Genomic DNA, 19,438 nt, shown 5'->3' with positions numbered 1-19,438 from the left:
GTGTATTTGTTTTGGAACAGCAATTTTTTTCTCTAGGAAAAAATTCGTTGTTCTGAATTTTCGATGTTATCAGTTTTCGCTTAACAGGGCTTCGATATTAGAACATTTGAAGTTCTGAAACTTCAATGTTCTAATATAGACCCTTTATATTTAACCAAGTACTGCCATAAGAAGCAACATCTATCACAATGATTAGCATAATGCTTGTTCTCACTGCCTTTAACTTGTCACTTTTATGAAATATCTAGTTTATTGTTTGATCCCTATTAGAGAATTTAAAACATGTTAATCATACACATGGAAATCAATCTATTGTATGTAATCAGAATGCTGGAAAGGAAAGTATTCCTACACACCAAACTACTAACCTGCAATTTAAACATTAATTTACTGTTCTGCTGCTTAAAATATGTTTCTCAAGAAAATAGAAGTGATTATCACACCTTTTTCATGTTTTTAAGAACTGATATCTGTAAATAAATGGCTTTTTTTTACATTAAGTTTCATTTACTTCATACACTTAATTTTTAACTTTTTTTCTTTTCTTTTCACTCAAAATCAGAATATTCCATTTCTAGCAAAGGTGAAGCTTTTCACATAACTTGTGAGGGCCCACAAGCTCCTGTGTAGTTCCTTTGCTTACTCACTGCTTAGTAGTTCAGGCTGATGCCTCGTTCACTGTTCTGAAAGGAAGTAACTGGAATTTTTCAGCAGATGTACTTCCCAAGCACACAGTGGATATTTTGGTCCCCCTATGAAGTAAATAGCATCTAGATACATGGGAAACACTAACAGAATTAAATGTAATCACAATAAACCATTTACAGCTAGGATGGGTAAATGAAAACTAATTTAATATACTACAAGCAGCAGAAACTCGAGATTTATTTAAAACGAACAGAGAAACACAGCATATAAGAAAGTTCTTTATGCAATTAATCTATGATTATTTGCATTTAAAGAAACAGTACATTAAACATATGACTTTTATATTTAATGGATTCAGTTATGCATTTTGCTGAATTATAACAACTATATTGTGGAATGTTCTCTATTATAGTGTATAGTGATGCACATAGGAATCCTTGCACTTAATTAAATGAACAGTAATATGCACAGGATAGAAAATGTTTTAGAGTAACCAGGTGTATGTAGTTTTAAGTTGTAGTAGTAGACTGAATTATTAAACTGCCTATTTCAGTATATCTGATGCGAAAGACAGGTGTAATCATTGTATTCTTAGGTCATAGCTTGTAAAATGAACGTTTCCAGAAGGCTGCACCTTGTTCTAATTTTATTGTAGTAACTGATTTTGGATATTCTTTTTTGCAGCAAGTCATACCAAGTCAAGTTAATATAAGCAATAGACTATATATATATATATATATATATATATATATATATATATATATATATATATAAAAGCTTTTTTTTTTCAAATTATCTATTCTTAAACATTTTGTTAACTGACTTATTAACAAGTGTTCGCAGTAAGGAAGACTGGTGGTTGCTTCTTGCTTACTTGGTTGTTTTAAGTATGTATGATCATAACTAACAGGATAGCTGGGTAAATTTGTCTGCTGATAACTTAAACAGATTTCTTTAAGGGAGCAGATGTTTACTTTATGCATTCTTTGAGCAATATACAGAAAGCATTTAGTCATAATATGAGATGATAGTAACATATATTGTAAATAACCTCAGTTACTACCTTTCTTCTTTGGGTTCATTCAGGACAGTTGCCCCATACTTCATGGCATTATTTTAAAACCCAGGTTCATCCTATACCTAATTACTGAACTTCTAATGCATCTTGCTCATCATGGATACTTCACATGGATATATGCAACAAAACTAAATTGTAGAATAGTATTGTATTGTTTGCTTTGACTTATGATAACATTAATATCTAATTGTTTCAGCCCGTTAATGAGAAATTTAAGTAAAATTGACAACAGAAACTGACTGGGCAGTAAGCTACTGGCAATACAGTGATACTGTCCTTTGGAAATATAGGCTTTATGTACATAGGAAAACTGACTAGAACTACTTATTGACTAAGAAAGCTCAGGAAATTTTTGATATTTAGAAACACATACTTATGAAAGGGCCAATGTCTAGGTTTCCTTGCTACACTGAATATAATAACTGTCAATAATGTTAAGCAATATTCAAAAACGGTTAATATAAGTTTGCTAATGCTGAAAGTTCTGAGTTTAGGGGAATTATTAATTCTGTTCTAAAAAATAAGTACCGAATCACCACAGCAAAGCAAAGCAAAGCGATTTATTAATATAACAAACAGTAAACACTTTCACGATGTACAGATCACTGCATCAGACTAGTAAATGAAGAGAACAGAAACAATTTACATCCAAGCACTGCCAATCAGCCCCTAAATCTGAAATCATTAGCAGAAAGCACTTAAGATTTAAAAAAAGTAAAGTCATACACTTAAAATGCATAAAGAATATGCAAAAACAAAAACCAAAAGACAAATAGTAACACTATATCAATGTTTAAGCGGACATGCTTTGAGAAATGGTTTGAGTGATACTACACCATTCAAACTAGGTGCTTTATCTGCACTGAATAATAATATCCATTTTTGTTTGGCTAACTCTGTGCGATTTCTAATATCTCCTCCTCTCTTGCCCACATCTAAACTTTCAAGTACCAAGAATTTGAACATATGTTCAACTCCATGCTGTAGAACATGCTGTGCCAAAGCATTGGTCTCATTTTTATTCTTGATGTCCCTATAATGCTCAAGAATTCTTTCACTAAGGGATCTATTTGTTTTACCTATATAAAAGGCATAACAAACTTGGCAACTACTAAAATAAACAATATTTGTAGTCTTGCAGTCTGCATAGAAATCCAAATCAATTTTAAACTTAGTGTATAGATGTATATAAACTGGGGCTGAGAGGATGTACTTGCAAGTTGTACACGTTCTGCACATATAAGTGCCTAACCTAGTTGTTTGCAATGCCTGCCTATGACAGTGTGATTTATAACATAGATGTTTCTTAAGGAATTTACTATTTCTAAAAGAAAAATGAGGTGTAACCTCTATCACCCCTCTTAGTTCTTCCACCACTGTCAAAATATTACAGTTGTTCTTAATAATGTCACAAAATTGATTAATGTCACTTGAATATTGCAAAGACACTCTAAAAGTGTAATCTTTATCATTAATTCTAGTTCGTGCATCTAAAGCCACCCTTTCTGAAAAATAAGCTTTATACTTATCTGCCCTCTCTCTCCAAGCATTATTAATACAGGAATCAATTTCTTTCTCATTATAACCCCTGTGAATAAAGTCCTGTTTAAGCTCATTGATAGGTGTTTCTAAATTGTGGTCATTGTTATGCAATCTCATTCTATAAAACTGCCCCTTCATGACACTGCATGTAACATGTCGAGGATCCATACTATTCCTATGCAGTAAATTGTTTCCCCTAGTGGACTTCCTGTAGACACTAGTATGTATGTTCCTGAGCTCTGTTTCTTGATCTTAACATCTAGGAACTTTATCTCGGTCAAATGAGTGTTTGCAAGCAAATCTCAGAAAGCTCGCTGTAGCATGCATATAGGCAACAAACTCTTCCAAAACAGCTAAAGGACCTTCCCACAACAAGAACATGTTGTCCACAAAACTAATGTACCAAGCTGTGTATTTAGAGAAAGCATTCATTTGTAGGAGATACGTATTCTCCCACTGTACCAGTGCCAGGATGGCGTAGTTATTGGCACAGGCTGTGCCCATAGCCACGCCAACCTTCTGTACAAAGAACTCCCGTTCAAATAAAAAGACATTGTTTTCTAGTATGATCTCTAATAAAGTACACGGCAGATTAACCTTATTAGTAAAACATTTCCTCTAATTAAGAAAGGCTCTAATGCATTCAATCCCCCAATCATTGGGTATAACCATAAAAAGAGACTCAATGTCCAAAGTTACCAATATATAATCATTAGTCAGGTTAGAGGCCTTCTCAAACAGTCTCTGCAAAAATGTCTTGGCGTCCTTATGTATTGTTTCACATCCCTCTAGCAGAGAGTGTAAGTTCTTTTCATCATAGATGGACAACGGGTTCTGTGCTCCAGCCTCTCCCTGACACTATAGGACATATAGGTGGACGCTCTAAGTTCTTATGAATTTTGAAAGTCCATAAATTGATGGAATAAGTGGGTGGTCAACATTGAAATAGTTAAACAGGCTTTCAGAGATAAGACCAGTCATATGCATGTCAAAAATCAAGAAGGAAACTTTCTCAGCCAAACTACTGACAACAGATTTAGATACACATAACTGGTCTAATTTCCAATGAGTATATACACTTGAGTTTGTTTAAAGCAGCATACTCATCTGAATTCATATTAAAGAAATTGGGTTTGGTATCATGATCAATAACCTCGCTAAATTGCTTTTCACAAATATTTACAAAAGCTTCCACCATAAGATGCAACAGTGGAGTGAATGTACTAGGTTTAGTGAAAACAACATTATCGTGATCAGTGCTGTTTTAAAACATGGTCTTAATTGTCAGTGACCTACCCAATAACTTTAAATCCTTGAGCAAATCAGCAGGGTCTGCTCTCTGGGCAGGAATGAAGGAGAAGCCCTTATTCAATACAGGCATCTGTGTGGAAGTAAGCATTGCAGAAAAAAATTTAAAGACCAAACCTTCTAGTGCCATCTTCGTGGTCCCACTACAGTTTGCATATTGTTTGTACTCTGTAGTCATTGTACTTGCCCCTTCTCTGTCAACTTCCGGATCTCTCTTTGATTGGGAGGGAGTTTATGAGCGTGAATAATGTAATCGTTTGAGTCTCTGTTGGTATGTGCATGGAAGCCACTTCCAAAAAAGATGCTGTTGTTGCTACAAAGTTTGTAGCTTCATTCTCTTGCACTCTATGAAGCTGGGCAGAGTTTGGGCATGTATTCTGGGAGGAAGTATTGTCTGTTCTATTCTCAGGTGGAGAAATAATAATTCAGTTTGACCCTGCAACGCCTCCTATCACATTAGGTTCAGTTGTTCCTATGGTGCTGTCAAACTCATCGGTTATTCAGTGAGTGGTTGGTTAACTTGTGGAGGGTTGGTATTAGCCAATACTGTGTTTTGTTCCCTCTGCCATGCAAAAACTATGCCATTACAGAAATCAGTAACATCTCTTTGCAATTTCTTGGTTTTAGCCAATTGCAAACGTTTCTCATAAGCTAGGATGTTATTGTGTAGCACACCTAATTGATTTCTGATAATTTCAACAGAGAAATTAGAAAAAATATCATTATGTAAAACCATGATTTCTGTATAAAGTTCCTTCTTCTCATGTGGTAAAAAGAAATTAACCAGCAACTGCATATATTCAGTGCTAGACCTGAGGTTGTGTGACTGCCAGTTCTTAAGTAGGTCTGGGAATACACCCCAATAGCTAGGCATATTCAAAATGCGGAGCCCCCTAGGGACTACATAACATTTAAGTGATGCCTCCAGATGTAAACGCTGCCATTGCAAGTGTTTATACTTAAATAGCTTACTTTCAAGCTGTCTGAATTTATGTAAAAAAAAAAACGTAGCTGGACATCACTATCTTCTTTCTTGGACGCCACTCGCGAAGTCAGTGTTGCATCCAAAAGGGAGTTAAAGTTGATATCCAGAATCCTACTTAAACATTCAGTGCCAAGCCTTCCTTCTGGTTTATAAGCCAACTCAACATCAATGCCTTCATCCATGTTCCTGTCTCAAACAACACGAGTATAAACAGTAGCAGAATTAGTAAAGACAAGGATAGAGGTTCAGTTCTAATAAACAAACTGTAAGTAAAAAATAATAAAAGTACCGAACCACCACGGCAAAGCAAAAAAAAATTATTAAAATAACAAAACTAAAACAGTAAGTGCTTTCACTATGTACATATCGCTTCATCAGACTAGTAAATGAAGAGAACAGAAACAATTTAAATCCAAGCATAGCCAATCAGCCGCTAAACCTGAAATCATTAGCAGAAAGCACTTAAGATTTAAAAAAACAAAGTCATACACTTAAAATGCATAAAGAATATGCAAAAACAAAAACCAAAAGACAAATAGTAGCACTATATCAATGTTTAAACTGACGTGCTTTGAGAAATGGTTTGAGTGATACTACACCATTCAAACCAGTTGCTTTATCTGCACTGAATAATAATATCCATTTTTGTTCAGCTAACTCTGTGCGATTTCCAATATCTCCTCCTCTCATTCCCACATCTAAACTTTCAAGTACCAAGAATTTGAACATATGTTTACCTGCATGCTGCAGAACATGATGTGCCAAAGCATTGGTCTCTTTTATTTTTGTGATTTATAGCACAGATGTTTATTAAGGGATTTATTATTCCTAAAACTTTATTCACAAAGGTTATAATGAGAAAGAAATGGATTCCTGTATTAGTAACGCTTGGAGAGACAGGGCAGGTATAAATCACACTGTCGTAGGCAGGCATTGCAAACAACTAGGTTAGGCACTTATATGTGCAGAATGTGTACAGCTTGCAAGTACATCCTCTCAGGCCTAGTTTATGTACATCCGTATGCTAAGTTTAGAATTGATTTGGATTCTATTACCTCCTTTTCACAAAACATTAATTGAAGTACAGACAGAGGCTATCATACCGCCTTCCTGGAAATATTTTTAATTACTCCAATTATAAAAAAAATAAAGATCCCAAGCACTGTAGCTCTTATAGACTAATACCCCTGTTAAATAATGATTATAAACTATTTATGTCCATACGTATTAATAGAATAATGATTCCACTATCACAGACAATAGATGAAGATCAAATGGGGTTTATAAATACACACGCCTATGATGATATTAAAAGAGTACTAACCCTCATTTAAATATTAAATACAGATCAATAAGCTCTAATAATTGGTTTAGATACAGAAAAAGCATTTGACTCATTAAATTGGAATTATTTATTTAAGGTATTAACTTTATTTGATTTTCCTCCTTGTTTCAAGGAATATATATATATATATATATATATATATATATATATATATATATATATATATATAGATAAAAACAATCTAGTCTATATAAAATTAGGCCCATTTACTTCGGAGTCCATTCTTACAACTAAGGGCACCAAACAAGACTGGCCCATGCCCCAATTGTTTTGTTTTTTCTGATTAACTATTGAAATTTGTGCTGTGTTATTAAGGAATGATCCAAACATAAATGGTGTAGAAATATATAATCAGCATACCTCTAAGATAATGTTGTTCGCAGATGACATTTTACTCACTTTAATTTTAAAACAACTCTAAATGAGTTAGCTCTATTAATAATGAAGTTTCATTCAATCTCTGGTTTACACTTCATTATTAAAGAAAAATCAAAATTATTATTACTGAATAAAAAGAAAAAAAAATACAAGCTGGCAAAAATCACATTATTGGCAACCAAGTACATAACTTTGATTATTTAAAAATGATTTTATGCACCACTACTGAAGAAACAACACGAGTAATACTAACATTATAAAAATAATTAAAATCCATATAGAAATATGGAATAAAATGTTTATAACCTTTGAGGACAGATTACAACTAATAGAAATGATACTTTTACCGAAGATATTGTATATTTCACAACCCATATTTATGACCCCAAAAAGACAATTTCTTTAAAAAATGCTCTCTTTTATTAAAATTTTTATGGTTTCCAAATAAAAACAAAATAGCTTTTACTCATCATATTAGACCTTGGGAACAAGGAGGAATTCAATTTCCTGATATAGAAACATATATAAAGGCCTCTACAATTAGAAACATTACAAATTGGGTAGACCCAAGTTATATTTCAAACTGGAAGTACTTGCATTTAACCATATTATTAACTGAAAGTCATACTTCAGTTAACTTTCCACTAACCAATAAATTTAATAAGTTATGGCATGCCCTATGTTTTAATATACAATATTAATATATCAAAACCTACTAAATAAAATTCTATTAATTTTATATTTAATACATTCAGGATATTTATTAACATGAATACAGAGATCAAGCTTTGGTTTGAGATACTGATTCCCTTTAGTGCTATAAAAATACTGACAAACTGCATAGAAACACTTTAAATATCTCAGAATCTAAAAACTTCATATACTGGCAACAAAGTATGAATAAGGTACTAGATAGACAAGACATTGTAATGCAGTTTAAACTATCATCTCAAGATTGTCTACTTCTGTGACACTAGGGAATTTTGTAAATAATTATATGACACTTGAAAATATTAATATAATTTATATAGAAATTTGACACTGCCAGCCCAGCTATCTGGAATTTTGCGGACAGTCGTGTGTCATTTGTGAATATTAACATGATTCATATGCTTGTCTTATAAATGTAAGAGTACTATATGTTATGTGTATACTAAACTACTGGTGCAGAAGTGTGTGTTGAACTGTATGTTATATACCAAGCTTCAAGAATGTAACCAGAGTGTACCCTACTGGAAAAGAACAGAAATGTATATAAACTATATACCCGTGCAAATTAGTAGAAGCTGGAACATACAGAGTTAACTTGCAAAACTTCAAGAAAATAAGTTGAAAAGTAAAGTGTTTTACGATTGTGTTATCTCCCATTAAGTAGATACAATGTCTAGAGCTAGAGGGTTTCTTATTATCTTGAAACAGAAATAATTACTAGTTTTCAAAAGTAAAAGGGTTTAATTGTTTTACGACTTTTAGTTCTCAGCAAACATCTGAGAAATATGTATTTTTCACAAGAAATGTTACATTTTGTTAGTTTCTGTTAGCCTGGGAACTGAAGGCAGATGACACAGTGATGTCATCCAGGCTAACCCAGCAGTAATATGTGATATTGGGATGGTGCCGTGGTGCAGCAGTAGCGTTGCCACCTCACAGCAAGAGGTATCCCAGTTCGATTCTCAGCTGGGGTGCCTTCTGTGCAAAATCTGCATGTCCTCCCTGTGTTTGTGTGGGTTTCCTCTGGGTTCTCCGGTTTCCTCCCACGTTATAAAGACATGCGTCTGGAGCATTTCTGACCGGGCCTCCGCTGAAAATTGGCTTCTTCAAAGTCGGACTTTCCCAGTTAACAAATAATTATAAATAAATAAATAAATATTAATTTAAGAATTCTCTCAGAGAGGGAGAGGGGGCATTTGGATCTTGTCTATCTTGGACCTAGAAACATTCACTCAGCATTTCTCCCTGCGTGTTGCTCTGTATGTAAGATTTAGGCACAGTAGTTCTTTTAGAGATACATAGGAATACAGTAAGATTAGTGTAGATGTTTTCTGTATTTGAGACTGTCCTGCAATGTTGTTTTAAAATATTTCCTGTGATTCTGAACTCTGTGGTTACTGTGTTGTTTGAGTTACTGTCTTGTTCTTTTATTATTAAATATATTTAAACCTTTTAATTGTGGTTGGTCTGTTTAGAAATATTTAAGCTCTTAGAGTACTTGCATATGTATTTAGTGACACTGTACAGGCCACTCCAACAGCCTTGCAAGTCTTGGGCATACTTACCATTTGAATAATAGTAACATTACAAAGTAGGATTGGGAACCCTTTGTAAGGGCCTTAGAGAAGCTGATAAGTAGTGGTTGGTGGCAGTGATAAATACTTTATAGTCTGGACAGAAGGGGGCATAGCTAGTAATCCTGTTGCAGCCTTCTCCAGGAGTATCTGTGTGTTTGTAATTACATCAAATCTCAAAGAGTGTGTGCGTGTGTGTGTGTGTGTCAACTACTTGGGCAAGGACAAGAAGCACTGATTGGACAGAGGGTTTTGGCTTGAATACTCGGTTGCGATCTTAATCCTAGAGCTGTGCCAGTAGGGAGTCATATTGGCGATCTGGAGAAAGAGGCAGAAACCAGCCCCAGACTGACTGTGATCTCTGTATGCTCTTAAAAGGAAATTGTGCTTTACCGTGTGTGTACTTGTCATCCTCCCAATGTGTAAGTCCCTCAACTGCTGCTAATGGTGAAGATTGTGGCTCCTTGATTACTAGCCAGTGCAGGGGTGTCAACTTCTACAAATTGTTCTGTCATATTCCCATGATTTATGCAGAATAATTAATAGTTGTTCTTTAAAATGAAAACTAAAGTTTGTCATCTATTTATATGAAATTGTTTATAACAATTTCAACTTGAATAACATCGCCTCACGTCTGTATAAAATATTAATAACATATAAAACAAAACCTCAAGAAAAATACTGGAATTAAATTAAGGGGCATTCCTTATCTTTAACTACAGAAATTAAAAATATCCTCTTGCTTTCTGTTAAATTAACCTCTTGGTCTCAACACTGGAGAATTTATACCTGGAAATTTCTCGATAGAACATTCCTAACACCAGATAAAACAGCCGCGTTTAGTACTTCTAATAATGTTTTATGTTGGAGATGTTCTCAAGTATGCAGGGCAGACTGGATACATATTTTTTATATGAGTGCACTAGTATAAAACAATTCTGGAATGATAATTTTTTACAACCTTTACTCACAGATTTGTTAATATTATGTAAAGCTTTAGTGCTACTGAATATAAATGAAAGTCCTCATTTGAAGAGGGACAATCTTTATTTATTGTGGACCATTCTAGCAGTTGCTAGAAAATGCATAATGAGGAACTGGGATTCCACTTCACCACCATCCATGGAAGAATGTCTATCTTTAATGAAAGATACAGCACAGAAAGAGATCAAGATTAAAGAACTGAGAACCTACTGTAGCACGTTAATCCTCGGAGAAAGGTGCTAAATTATTTCTCCAAGTATTCTCCAAACCTCCATTACAGCAGTTTTAGGTGGAATACAAATACATACCAATGTAATCTGCCTCCCTTGCCAATAGCCCCTTAGTACTAGAAATCTACTATTATCTTATTGTATCTTCTTCTATCACTTTTGTAGCTTCTCTTGCAATTAAAAGTACTCCTTTTCCTCTGTCCCAAGTATTCCACTGAATAACCATCCTGAAAGCCTTTCTTTATCAAATTCACATGTTCAGTCTTTTCCAATTCTGGCTCCTGTAGCACAGCTATTTTCACTCTACATTTTTAATACAGATTACTACTCTTTTTTTATCTGTCAGACCACTGACATTCAAAGACATTACAGAAAGCATCATTGTATTGAAACGTTATTATTCCCACCTTTTATGCATAACCATTTTTTGTTAAATGACTAGTTCCAGCTTTTGTGTTACATACATGCACTCTTTGACAGGTTGATCTTTTACAGAGTTGTTTCTTTCATATCCATTTGAGCCTATGTCACATCTTAGAAAACATTTTGTTTTACTGAAAGCCCTCAAAAAAAAAAAAAAAACAATACCCCCTAAAAACATATTACCTTAATAACACACAAAGCTACCTACATCTTCAAATATTGAAGTTTTACCCATCTAATAGCAGCAAATGCTCCAAACTGACAGTCACACTTACAGATCGAGTTAACCTAAAGAAAGGTATCCATGTTAAGACACATGGTGCAGCCTGTGCTTTAACTAAGTGTTGTCTGGTTTTGTCTCACCTTCATAGCTCTCCCAGCTGAGTAAACAATGCTTTCAGAGAACATTACCTCATAGCCATTTCTCTTATCACATTATCTCCTGGAGACATGAGGACCGGATATGAAATTACTACTAAGCATACATTTATTTGCTAGAAAAAAAGCCTTATAATAGTCAATATTCTTTTTCAATTATAAGCTTCCTCTTAAAACTTGTTACTAGATCAAGTTAAGGGTCTTAATCCATTCATCTCCCTATGCAAGAATGAGAAAAAGTACACTATTTTTTTTGTCATGCTCTTTTAATCAGACTTTTGTCTTTTTTTTAACACTGCAGTGCCTACATTTCTTAAAACTGAACAATGAGAGAGAGAGAGAGAGAAGGGAAACAGAAAAAAAAAACAAGAGCAACTATTTACATTAGTATCCCATTACACTTAAAAATAAATGAGAAAATTTTACTTTATAGCATGCAAAGAAAATCATGCACTATAAAAATAGTACCATTAAGAAAAAATCAGTTTTACTTGCAGTTCCTTCTCCCTCCTCTTCCCTCTCCTAAGTAATTTTACAAACATTAATGATGTGAAGTAGGGCATATGCTTTACAGTCCTCTACAAGTTTAACCAAGTCCAAAATGGTACAATATTTACAGATTTCTTGTTTTGTCATGCTTCACAAATACCATTACTGCTTCGTAATTCCATATTTCTCAGATTTCCAAGTTACTGCTTTTATTCCTGTTCATCTCTATCTCCCAAATCTTGTCTCTGATTCATTTCCAATGTACTCTTGATTCTTTCAGTCAACTTTTGTGCTTTTTTCCTTCTCTCAGGCATTTTCTGCTGAAACACTGGAAAAGGTATCAATGACACAGCCTCTCTGTGGTCTTTATTACCAGAAGAACAAGAAGTAGAATTTCCTTCTGTTTCACAGCTCACTTTTTGTTGGACAAACTTGTGTATTTCCTCCTTAGCATACACTTAAATCAAAAATGATTTTGTCGCTCCAGGTAAGAATATTTTGAAGATAGCTGGGTACAGCAGTTTGAATCTCACACATGCTTCTCGACATTCCCTGAAGAGTGGAATAAATTTACTTCTCTTCTGCCTGGTGTGCAATGAGTAATTCTTCTCCACAAACACTGTTCTGTCTTCCACTTTTAAAACTTTTGTCTTTTTGCCACAGTTTTGTCAGAATCAACTCCTTCTGCTGGTAGGACTGCATCTTTATGATTAAAGGTCTAGGTTGTTTCTCACAGCCGGGTTTGGAACATACATGTGATGTGCACTTAAAATTAATAACTCCTGCTGTGGAAAAACAGTCCAGTTGCTTATTTGTGCTTTCAGAAAATTAATACAGTATGTCCCTCCCAGCTTTTCTGGTACAGTAAAAAATCTCAGGTTTTCCTAATTGCTCCGTCCATTTTTTTTTAAACATCTCTTCTTGATCAGTCTCACATTCATCCAGCCTTTTCTTCATTTTGACCTCTGATTTTTGCACTTTTCTCACCTCATCTAAATATTTGTTTACAGCTTCTTCCATTTTTCTAGCCTTTTGTTGTTCGAGTTGATATACTCCATCAGTGTTCTGTTTATTTTAATCAGATCTGCATGCAGTTGCCTTACGCTTTCCTTTAGGTTACTGGAAGTCATGTCTGCAGCGTGCACTGTTTTTTGATGAGCAGCTGCAGATCTTTTCCCAGTCAGTGTTTTTCCTCACCTTTTGCAGCTGATTTTCCTTCAGGTCCTCTGTATTTCTTTTTTCCTGGCATCCAGGCAGTGCACTTACTAGCCAGTTACTGAAAGTTACCCAGAAATATAAACCCACTGTCTTTCTCTGCTAAGTTTCTGTTTTCACATGGTAGTGCTAGAATTAAGATGTTACTCAATGTGCAGCCATCTTGGAAGCCCCAGTAAGACTGGGGCTACAGGACTCTTATACAGGTATTTAAGGTCATCCGGTACATTTCACTTCAGAACCTGTCTGATCTTATAGGTACTGATGGTTGAGAATCAGGGGCTGAAGATGTTAACTGGAAGGTATCCTGGTATATCTCTTGTACTGCAGGGACAGGAAAAGGAGCTGATGTGCCCAATTCCAGAAGGGTAATATTATCCCTTTTGTACATCAGAGATCTGCTTTGACTGCCATTCAAAGTGCCCCATCATGTTTTGAATAAGCCCCTTCAATGGGATAATCTGGAGAAAGGGAGTCTCCTTCACCTGAAGACAGCTATGCTGGAGGCGAGGAGTAAACCAGAAAATGATAAAGGTCCACATCTTGTTCCTCCTCAGAGGAAGAAGAACCTTGGATAAACATTTGTGTGGCCTAAGGCAGTTGGGTTACAAAAGGACAAGGCTTCAGGGCTATGACAGCTTTAAATAATCACTGGGAGAAATAGATCCATTATTTTTCCTTAGAAGATTGTAGAGGAGGTCACATGCCTAGTTTTTAGTTTTTTTTCTTTTTCGGCATGTCATCTGCCTGAACAAGTCTCAGAGACTTGGACCCTTGACATACTTCAGTTAAGAGTACTTGGAACCTCTTCACAGACAAGGTGGTTGTCCCTCCAAAATGATTAGGCATGGTTCTTTGGTTCTTCAAACTCAGTGGGTACATCTGATGTTAGACTGCAAGTCATCTTGGGGTCTCAAGTTTCTTTGTTGTAAGGAGGATGTCAGGTACTGGGGATTATGCTATCTTTGCTTGGGCTAGATGTTTTAAACACTGCATTTCAAGGAATATGTTAAGGAGGGGGGCATTGATCTAAGGGTTTTTGTAACAAATGAAAATAAAAAAAAAATGTTCCTATATTTCTATTACCAGCCTCTTTTTAAAATAATCAATATTGTATTTGACTATATTTGTGAATTTCAATGCCACTATTACAATGAAACAAAGTTTCCATATGTTGTAAATATATGCACCTGTTTCAACAATCATATGTACCTTTTTTGTAAGATTATATATGTTTTTATGCTTTTGTATTATACAGTGTTTGCGGAGTTTTTCTCCTCGGGCCTCCAATGAAAATGGGCCACTTGACCCAGTGGACTTTCCCGGTTAACAAATGTCAATAAATAAATAAATGACTGGAAGACAGAGCAGGATTTGTAGTTGAGTTCCAGGCCTAAACAAAAAAGGCACTTAGTGTGCAAGTCTTTGTATGGAATCTGACTACTGCACTTGCACTTACCCCAACTAACTGACATCTAACAAAAATTTTAAACACAGTTCAAAATATAAAACAGGAAGGTTCCCCAATGGGGCACCTATCTATAAAATGAACAAGCGAAGCCAAGGTACCAATGATGCAATATAGATTAGTCCGACGGATGCACGATCTGTGTTCGGGATGGCGGTGAGATAGTCTGTGTATGTTGTTCATACATCTGCCTATATATACCAATGCAATAGATCTGAGGTCAACTTTTGGATGTACGCCCTTGGAAAGGTAAAGCTTTGGTACCTTGGCCAGATATCGGCAGATGAAAAACCCATACGTAAAGAATACTGCAACACTGACTTCAGTCAGGTCATTCAAAATGTCAGTCCCACATCTACATCTTTGCACAGCTGTTTCAACTAGTCCTGTACAAAACACAATGCCTATTTTTATACCTTTTCCAACAAATTTCAAAAGATTAGACAGACTGTGTTCAGAAGGTAGCTAAATACTATACAACTCTAAACGACCTATGTCGAAGTAGTGTGAAACCTGTTCAAAATGTCTGTCACTCTTATGTGTTTCAGGGAGATCTTAAAGAAGCTGGTAACCATCTTAAATCAATTACAGCTTTTTAATGCTTGGAAGAAACACCGATGGTCTTGCCAGATATTAAAAAGCACTGAAAAATAAAATAGTAAAATATTTTTCAAACACGTTTTCTACACAGACTGTTCTCTTCATAAGTAACCACCTTCAGGCAGGTATATCGGGTAAAATTATATTGCCAAAAGCATGACGACTAAATTATACTCCTCCAGTGTTTCAGATTCAGCTCTTTAAAGATGTGTAAATCTATCTTGTGTGTTCTCTTCCCATACGACTTTTAGAACTGGGAGAAAAGTCACATGAATTAAATCAGTTATGTAGCACTTTTGATAAAGCACTTTACAACTAGAAGCCCATAAATGTTCCAATTAAAATTTTGAACAGAGCAGTCTCTCTCTCAAACATCCATTGCAAACAGATTACTTTGGTACTACTGGATAGCCATGGGGGTAACAGCAGGGCTTAAGAAGAAAAATCAAACAAGATGGCTGCCTGGAAGACAACCAGACCTTGGACTTGCAGAGGTGGTTGTGATGGTCAGTAAGCATGGAGACTCAAAAAAGAATGGCAAAGAAAATAAAAGAATAGAATAGCTAAACTATTTAAATGTAACCTTGAGATGGCAACATCTTATATTACACATTTTGTACAGAAAAAGAAGGGGAAGTGACAACCAGCATTTCTTTTTCACACAAGCAAACAGCTGCCTAAGTGGGCTTGTGAGAAAAGATGTAAAAGAAAACTATAGGAAAGGATTATGTGAAGAAAGAACACAAACAATGTATGCCAATAACTATCTGGTTAAATACTATGTGATACACTCTGGATAGAAAAGAGCATAATAATGAGACACTTACTTCTTTGACAACCCTGGCGGGGATTGTTGCTTCACAAACAACAGATTTTCCTCTTCCTTCAATCCAGTTAATAGCAGCAGGCTTCTTATCTGTGCAATAGTTGCCACTAACTGCTAAGATCTGCATTTCGGGAAACTCTTCCCCCAGCCTTGCAAGAGCCTGTTCTGTTCCCTAAAACAAAACATTGATTTAATGAAAAAAAGCAATATTTTCAAAAGTTTCTGATCTTCCTTCACAACCTTGTCTTGTTTATACAACAGTAACTGCCACACATACTGCAACTTAACAGATGCAAACACATGATATAAACACTGTCTATGCACAGAACAATGGCAGAGTACTTACATATTCATTTACTGAAACAAACCATACTAAATAGCTCATTATCTTTTTTGACAATTTAAAAATAGTGCCTGTTACAAATAAACCTCAGCAAAATCAACTGAACTGGAACAAGGACATAAACAACCGACCGTCAATATGGTCACGTCTACAACAATATGCAGGTACAGGGGAGTTGGCATTGTGTTCTGAGTGAAATTTACAAGGATTCTTTCATGTATCTTTTTTCTCACTGGTAATTGCTTTTGCTTTTAGACAAGATGTCTACAAGTGCAAGCAATTAATATTGAGAGTTCTGTGTACTCTTTGCTGAGAGAAATGTAACATTTAAAGGTACAGTGGGAAGTAATTCCGATGAAACTGTGGGAAGTGAATAAGCAGTCAGCTCTCTGGAAGTCTTAATATTTTATTACATTTAACACAACACACAATTTAGTTTATTTAAGGATAGCCAGAGGAGTTTTTCTTAGAGTTAAAAGTTAACGGTTCAAGCCTGGGAAGTCAAGAGAAATAAGAAAACAGACTGGAATCTAAATGGGAACACAGGTCAGCTTTAGCATGGGTAAACTTAATTTTAGATAAATTAAGGCCTGTGATTTGGGGCAACTGTTGCTATCTGGAGAGGTAAACTTAATTTGCTGAAATTGCACACAGTTTTGTATGCTCGTAGTAAGTTAAACAGGGATGGAGGTTATGACAATGTTCAAGTGTTTTCACTGAATGGAGATGAGAAGAAGCAAATGCATAAAAGATCAGCCTATCAAAGAACAGTGTGTGAATATAAGACAAATTCTTATATACAATAGGCAGGAGTAAGAGCTGTCTGTCATAATGGGTATGCTGCACATATTATTATGGAATATAAAACGGCTTGATGAGTATAGGCAACAAGTGAAGAGTATTAAATTATATTAAGAAATGTAGGATGCAAAGAATAATGTTGCAGGAGTCACATTTGGTTTGAAATGAACATGTGAACTTGACAAAGGAAAGATTTCAGGATGGATATTCAGCAGAATATCAGGGACAAAGGAAAAGGGGAGGAGTAATAATACTGACTGTTAGAGGGACTCCAATAGTGAAAGATGGAAACAAAAGACAATAATAGTAGACTTGTGCTAACAAATGCTTACTGGCAAGGGAGGAGGATTTAGTATGTATTTACATTCCATGAAAAATTGCTATTAAGAAGCTTAAGAAAATTGGGGGTGAGATAATCGGCTTTCAGTAAGGATTGTTATTAAATGGTGTGGAATCAAACTTGATTTGCAGTGATGAAGACATATCAAGGGGGTTAGAATGGAAAATATAACAAAACAGGGTACATTTCTGTAGAAATACACAGGATTATGTTGTATGGGAGATATTAACTCAGTAGTAGTAACTTTTAGTTATGTACTCACCATAACTTCAGATGTTTGGGATCCATCTCGCCTACATTCTGACTGATGGGTTCGGAGCCGATCCCTCGGCTCCGACTCGGCACGCTTATGCCAAAGAGCGAAGTCTCTTATTGGCTGAGCTTACTATATCCCAGGATGCACCACTACCAGTCCCCCAGATCTAGTTTGTCCGCATACATGCACACATGCACGCACTGCTTATATAACATCGTCAGATGAAACAAGATAAAAACAGTAGAACTCAAAACCGTTCAATCTCTTCTGATCTCCAAGGCAGGGGGAAGGAGGGTGGGTATTAGGAATGTGGAGATGGATCCCAAACATCTGAAGTTATGGTGAGTACATAACTAAAAGATGTTATGTGATCCTATCTCGCCTACATTCTGACTGATGGGACAGCGTCCTAGCACCTGAATCCTGGGTGGCTCACTGGAAAACACTCCTGAGTACCGTGGAACCAAATGATGCTCGCCCTTTAGATGCCACATCCAATTTATAGTGGGAAATGAAAGTGTGCGGGTTGGACCAAGTAGCTGCAGCACAAATCTCAGAAATAGCGAGCTTGGAATGAAACGCAATAGAGGTAGCCATAGCTCTGGTAGAGTGAGCTTTGATAGATGTTGTAAGTTGCTTATTTGAAGAGGAATAAGCCTGAGTTATGCAATCTCTAATCCATTTGGAAATAGTAGCTTTAGTGATGGTTTTACCCAATTTATTATCTGAAAAGGACACAAACAATTGGTCTGTTTTGAATTTGTTGAGTCCTGTCTAGATAGAAGCGCAATTGCCTGTGAACATCCAATTTATGCAAGGTGTATTCCGCTTCATTTGAAAATTTTGGAAAGAAAACTGGTAGCTCTAGAGATTGTTGGAGACAGAGATTAGAACAAACTTTTGGAACAAAAGATGGATTAGGCCTAAGTGATACTCTATCCTTGTGAAAAATCAAGTACGGTGGTTTGATAGATAGCGCTTGAAGTTCTGAAACTCTTCTTGCAGAGGTAATTGCAACTAAGAAGGCAGTTTTCCAAGACAGATATTTCAACTCACATGTAGCAGCCGGTTCAAAAGGGGAAGATGTTAAGGCACGAAGTACCAAATCAAGATCCCACGGAGGCGCAGGATGAAAAACTGGGGGTCTTAACAGCACAGCTTTTACATAATCTGCTGCTCATCAACGGTGGGTCTTTGAGCCCAGATAGCAAACCTCTTCCACTTACTGAGGTACAAATTCTTAGTGGTGGGTTTGTGGGCCGAAGATAAAATGTGAATAACTTCCGGGTCTAAGGTGTGATTTCTGACTAAGGTCGGAAGTGGAGGAGCCAAGCTGTTAATTTCAAAGTGTGAAGGGACTGGTGCTGTCGTCCCGACTGATGAATCAGCAGGTCCGGAGTTAGATCCAAAAACCAAGGACCGTCCAGAGCATATTTCTTTAGGTAGGGGAACCATACCTGACGAGGCCAATACGAGCAATTAGAATCATTGTGGACCCCAATTGGGAAGCTTTCTG

At 35.8% G+C, this 19,438-nt stretch overlaps 1 protein-coding gene across 1 annotated transcript in view; it reads right to left on the bottom strand.

Annotated features, from left to right (window-relative positions):
- The window catches only part of HMGCR (3-hydroxy-3-methylglutaryl-CoA reductase), a 1,147,080-nt gene that overhangs the window by 85,004 nt on the left and 1,042,638 nt on the right, over nucleotides 1-19,438 (bottom strand). Inside the window, exon 16 of the mRNA XM_044064441.1 lies at nucleotides 16,184-16,354. Within this exon, the coding sequence (XP_043920376.1) occupies nucleotides 16,184-16,354 (171 nt within the window). The remainder of the gene's footprint in view (nucleotides 1-16,183; nucleotides 16,355-19,438) is intronic.

This window comes from Protopterus annectens, chromosome 2.part2, assembly GCF_019279795.1.
Source record: "Protopterus annectens isolate FY-2018-M chromosome 2.part2, PAN1.0, whole genome shotgun sequence".
Taxonomy (NCBI): Eukaryota; Metazoa; Chordata; order Ceratodontiformes; family Protopteridae; genus Protopterus; species Protopterus annectens.
The sequence above is the reverse complement of the archived record's forward strand: the minus strand, read 5'-3'. Positions and strand labels throughout refer to the sequence as shown.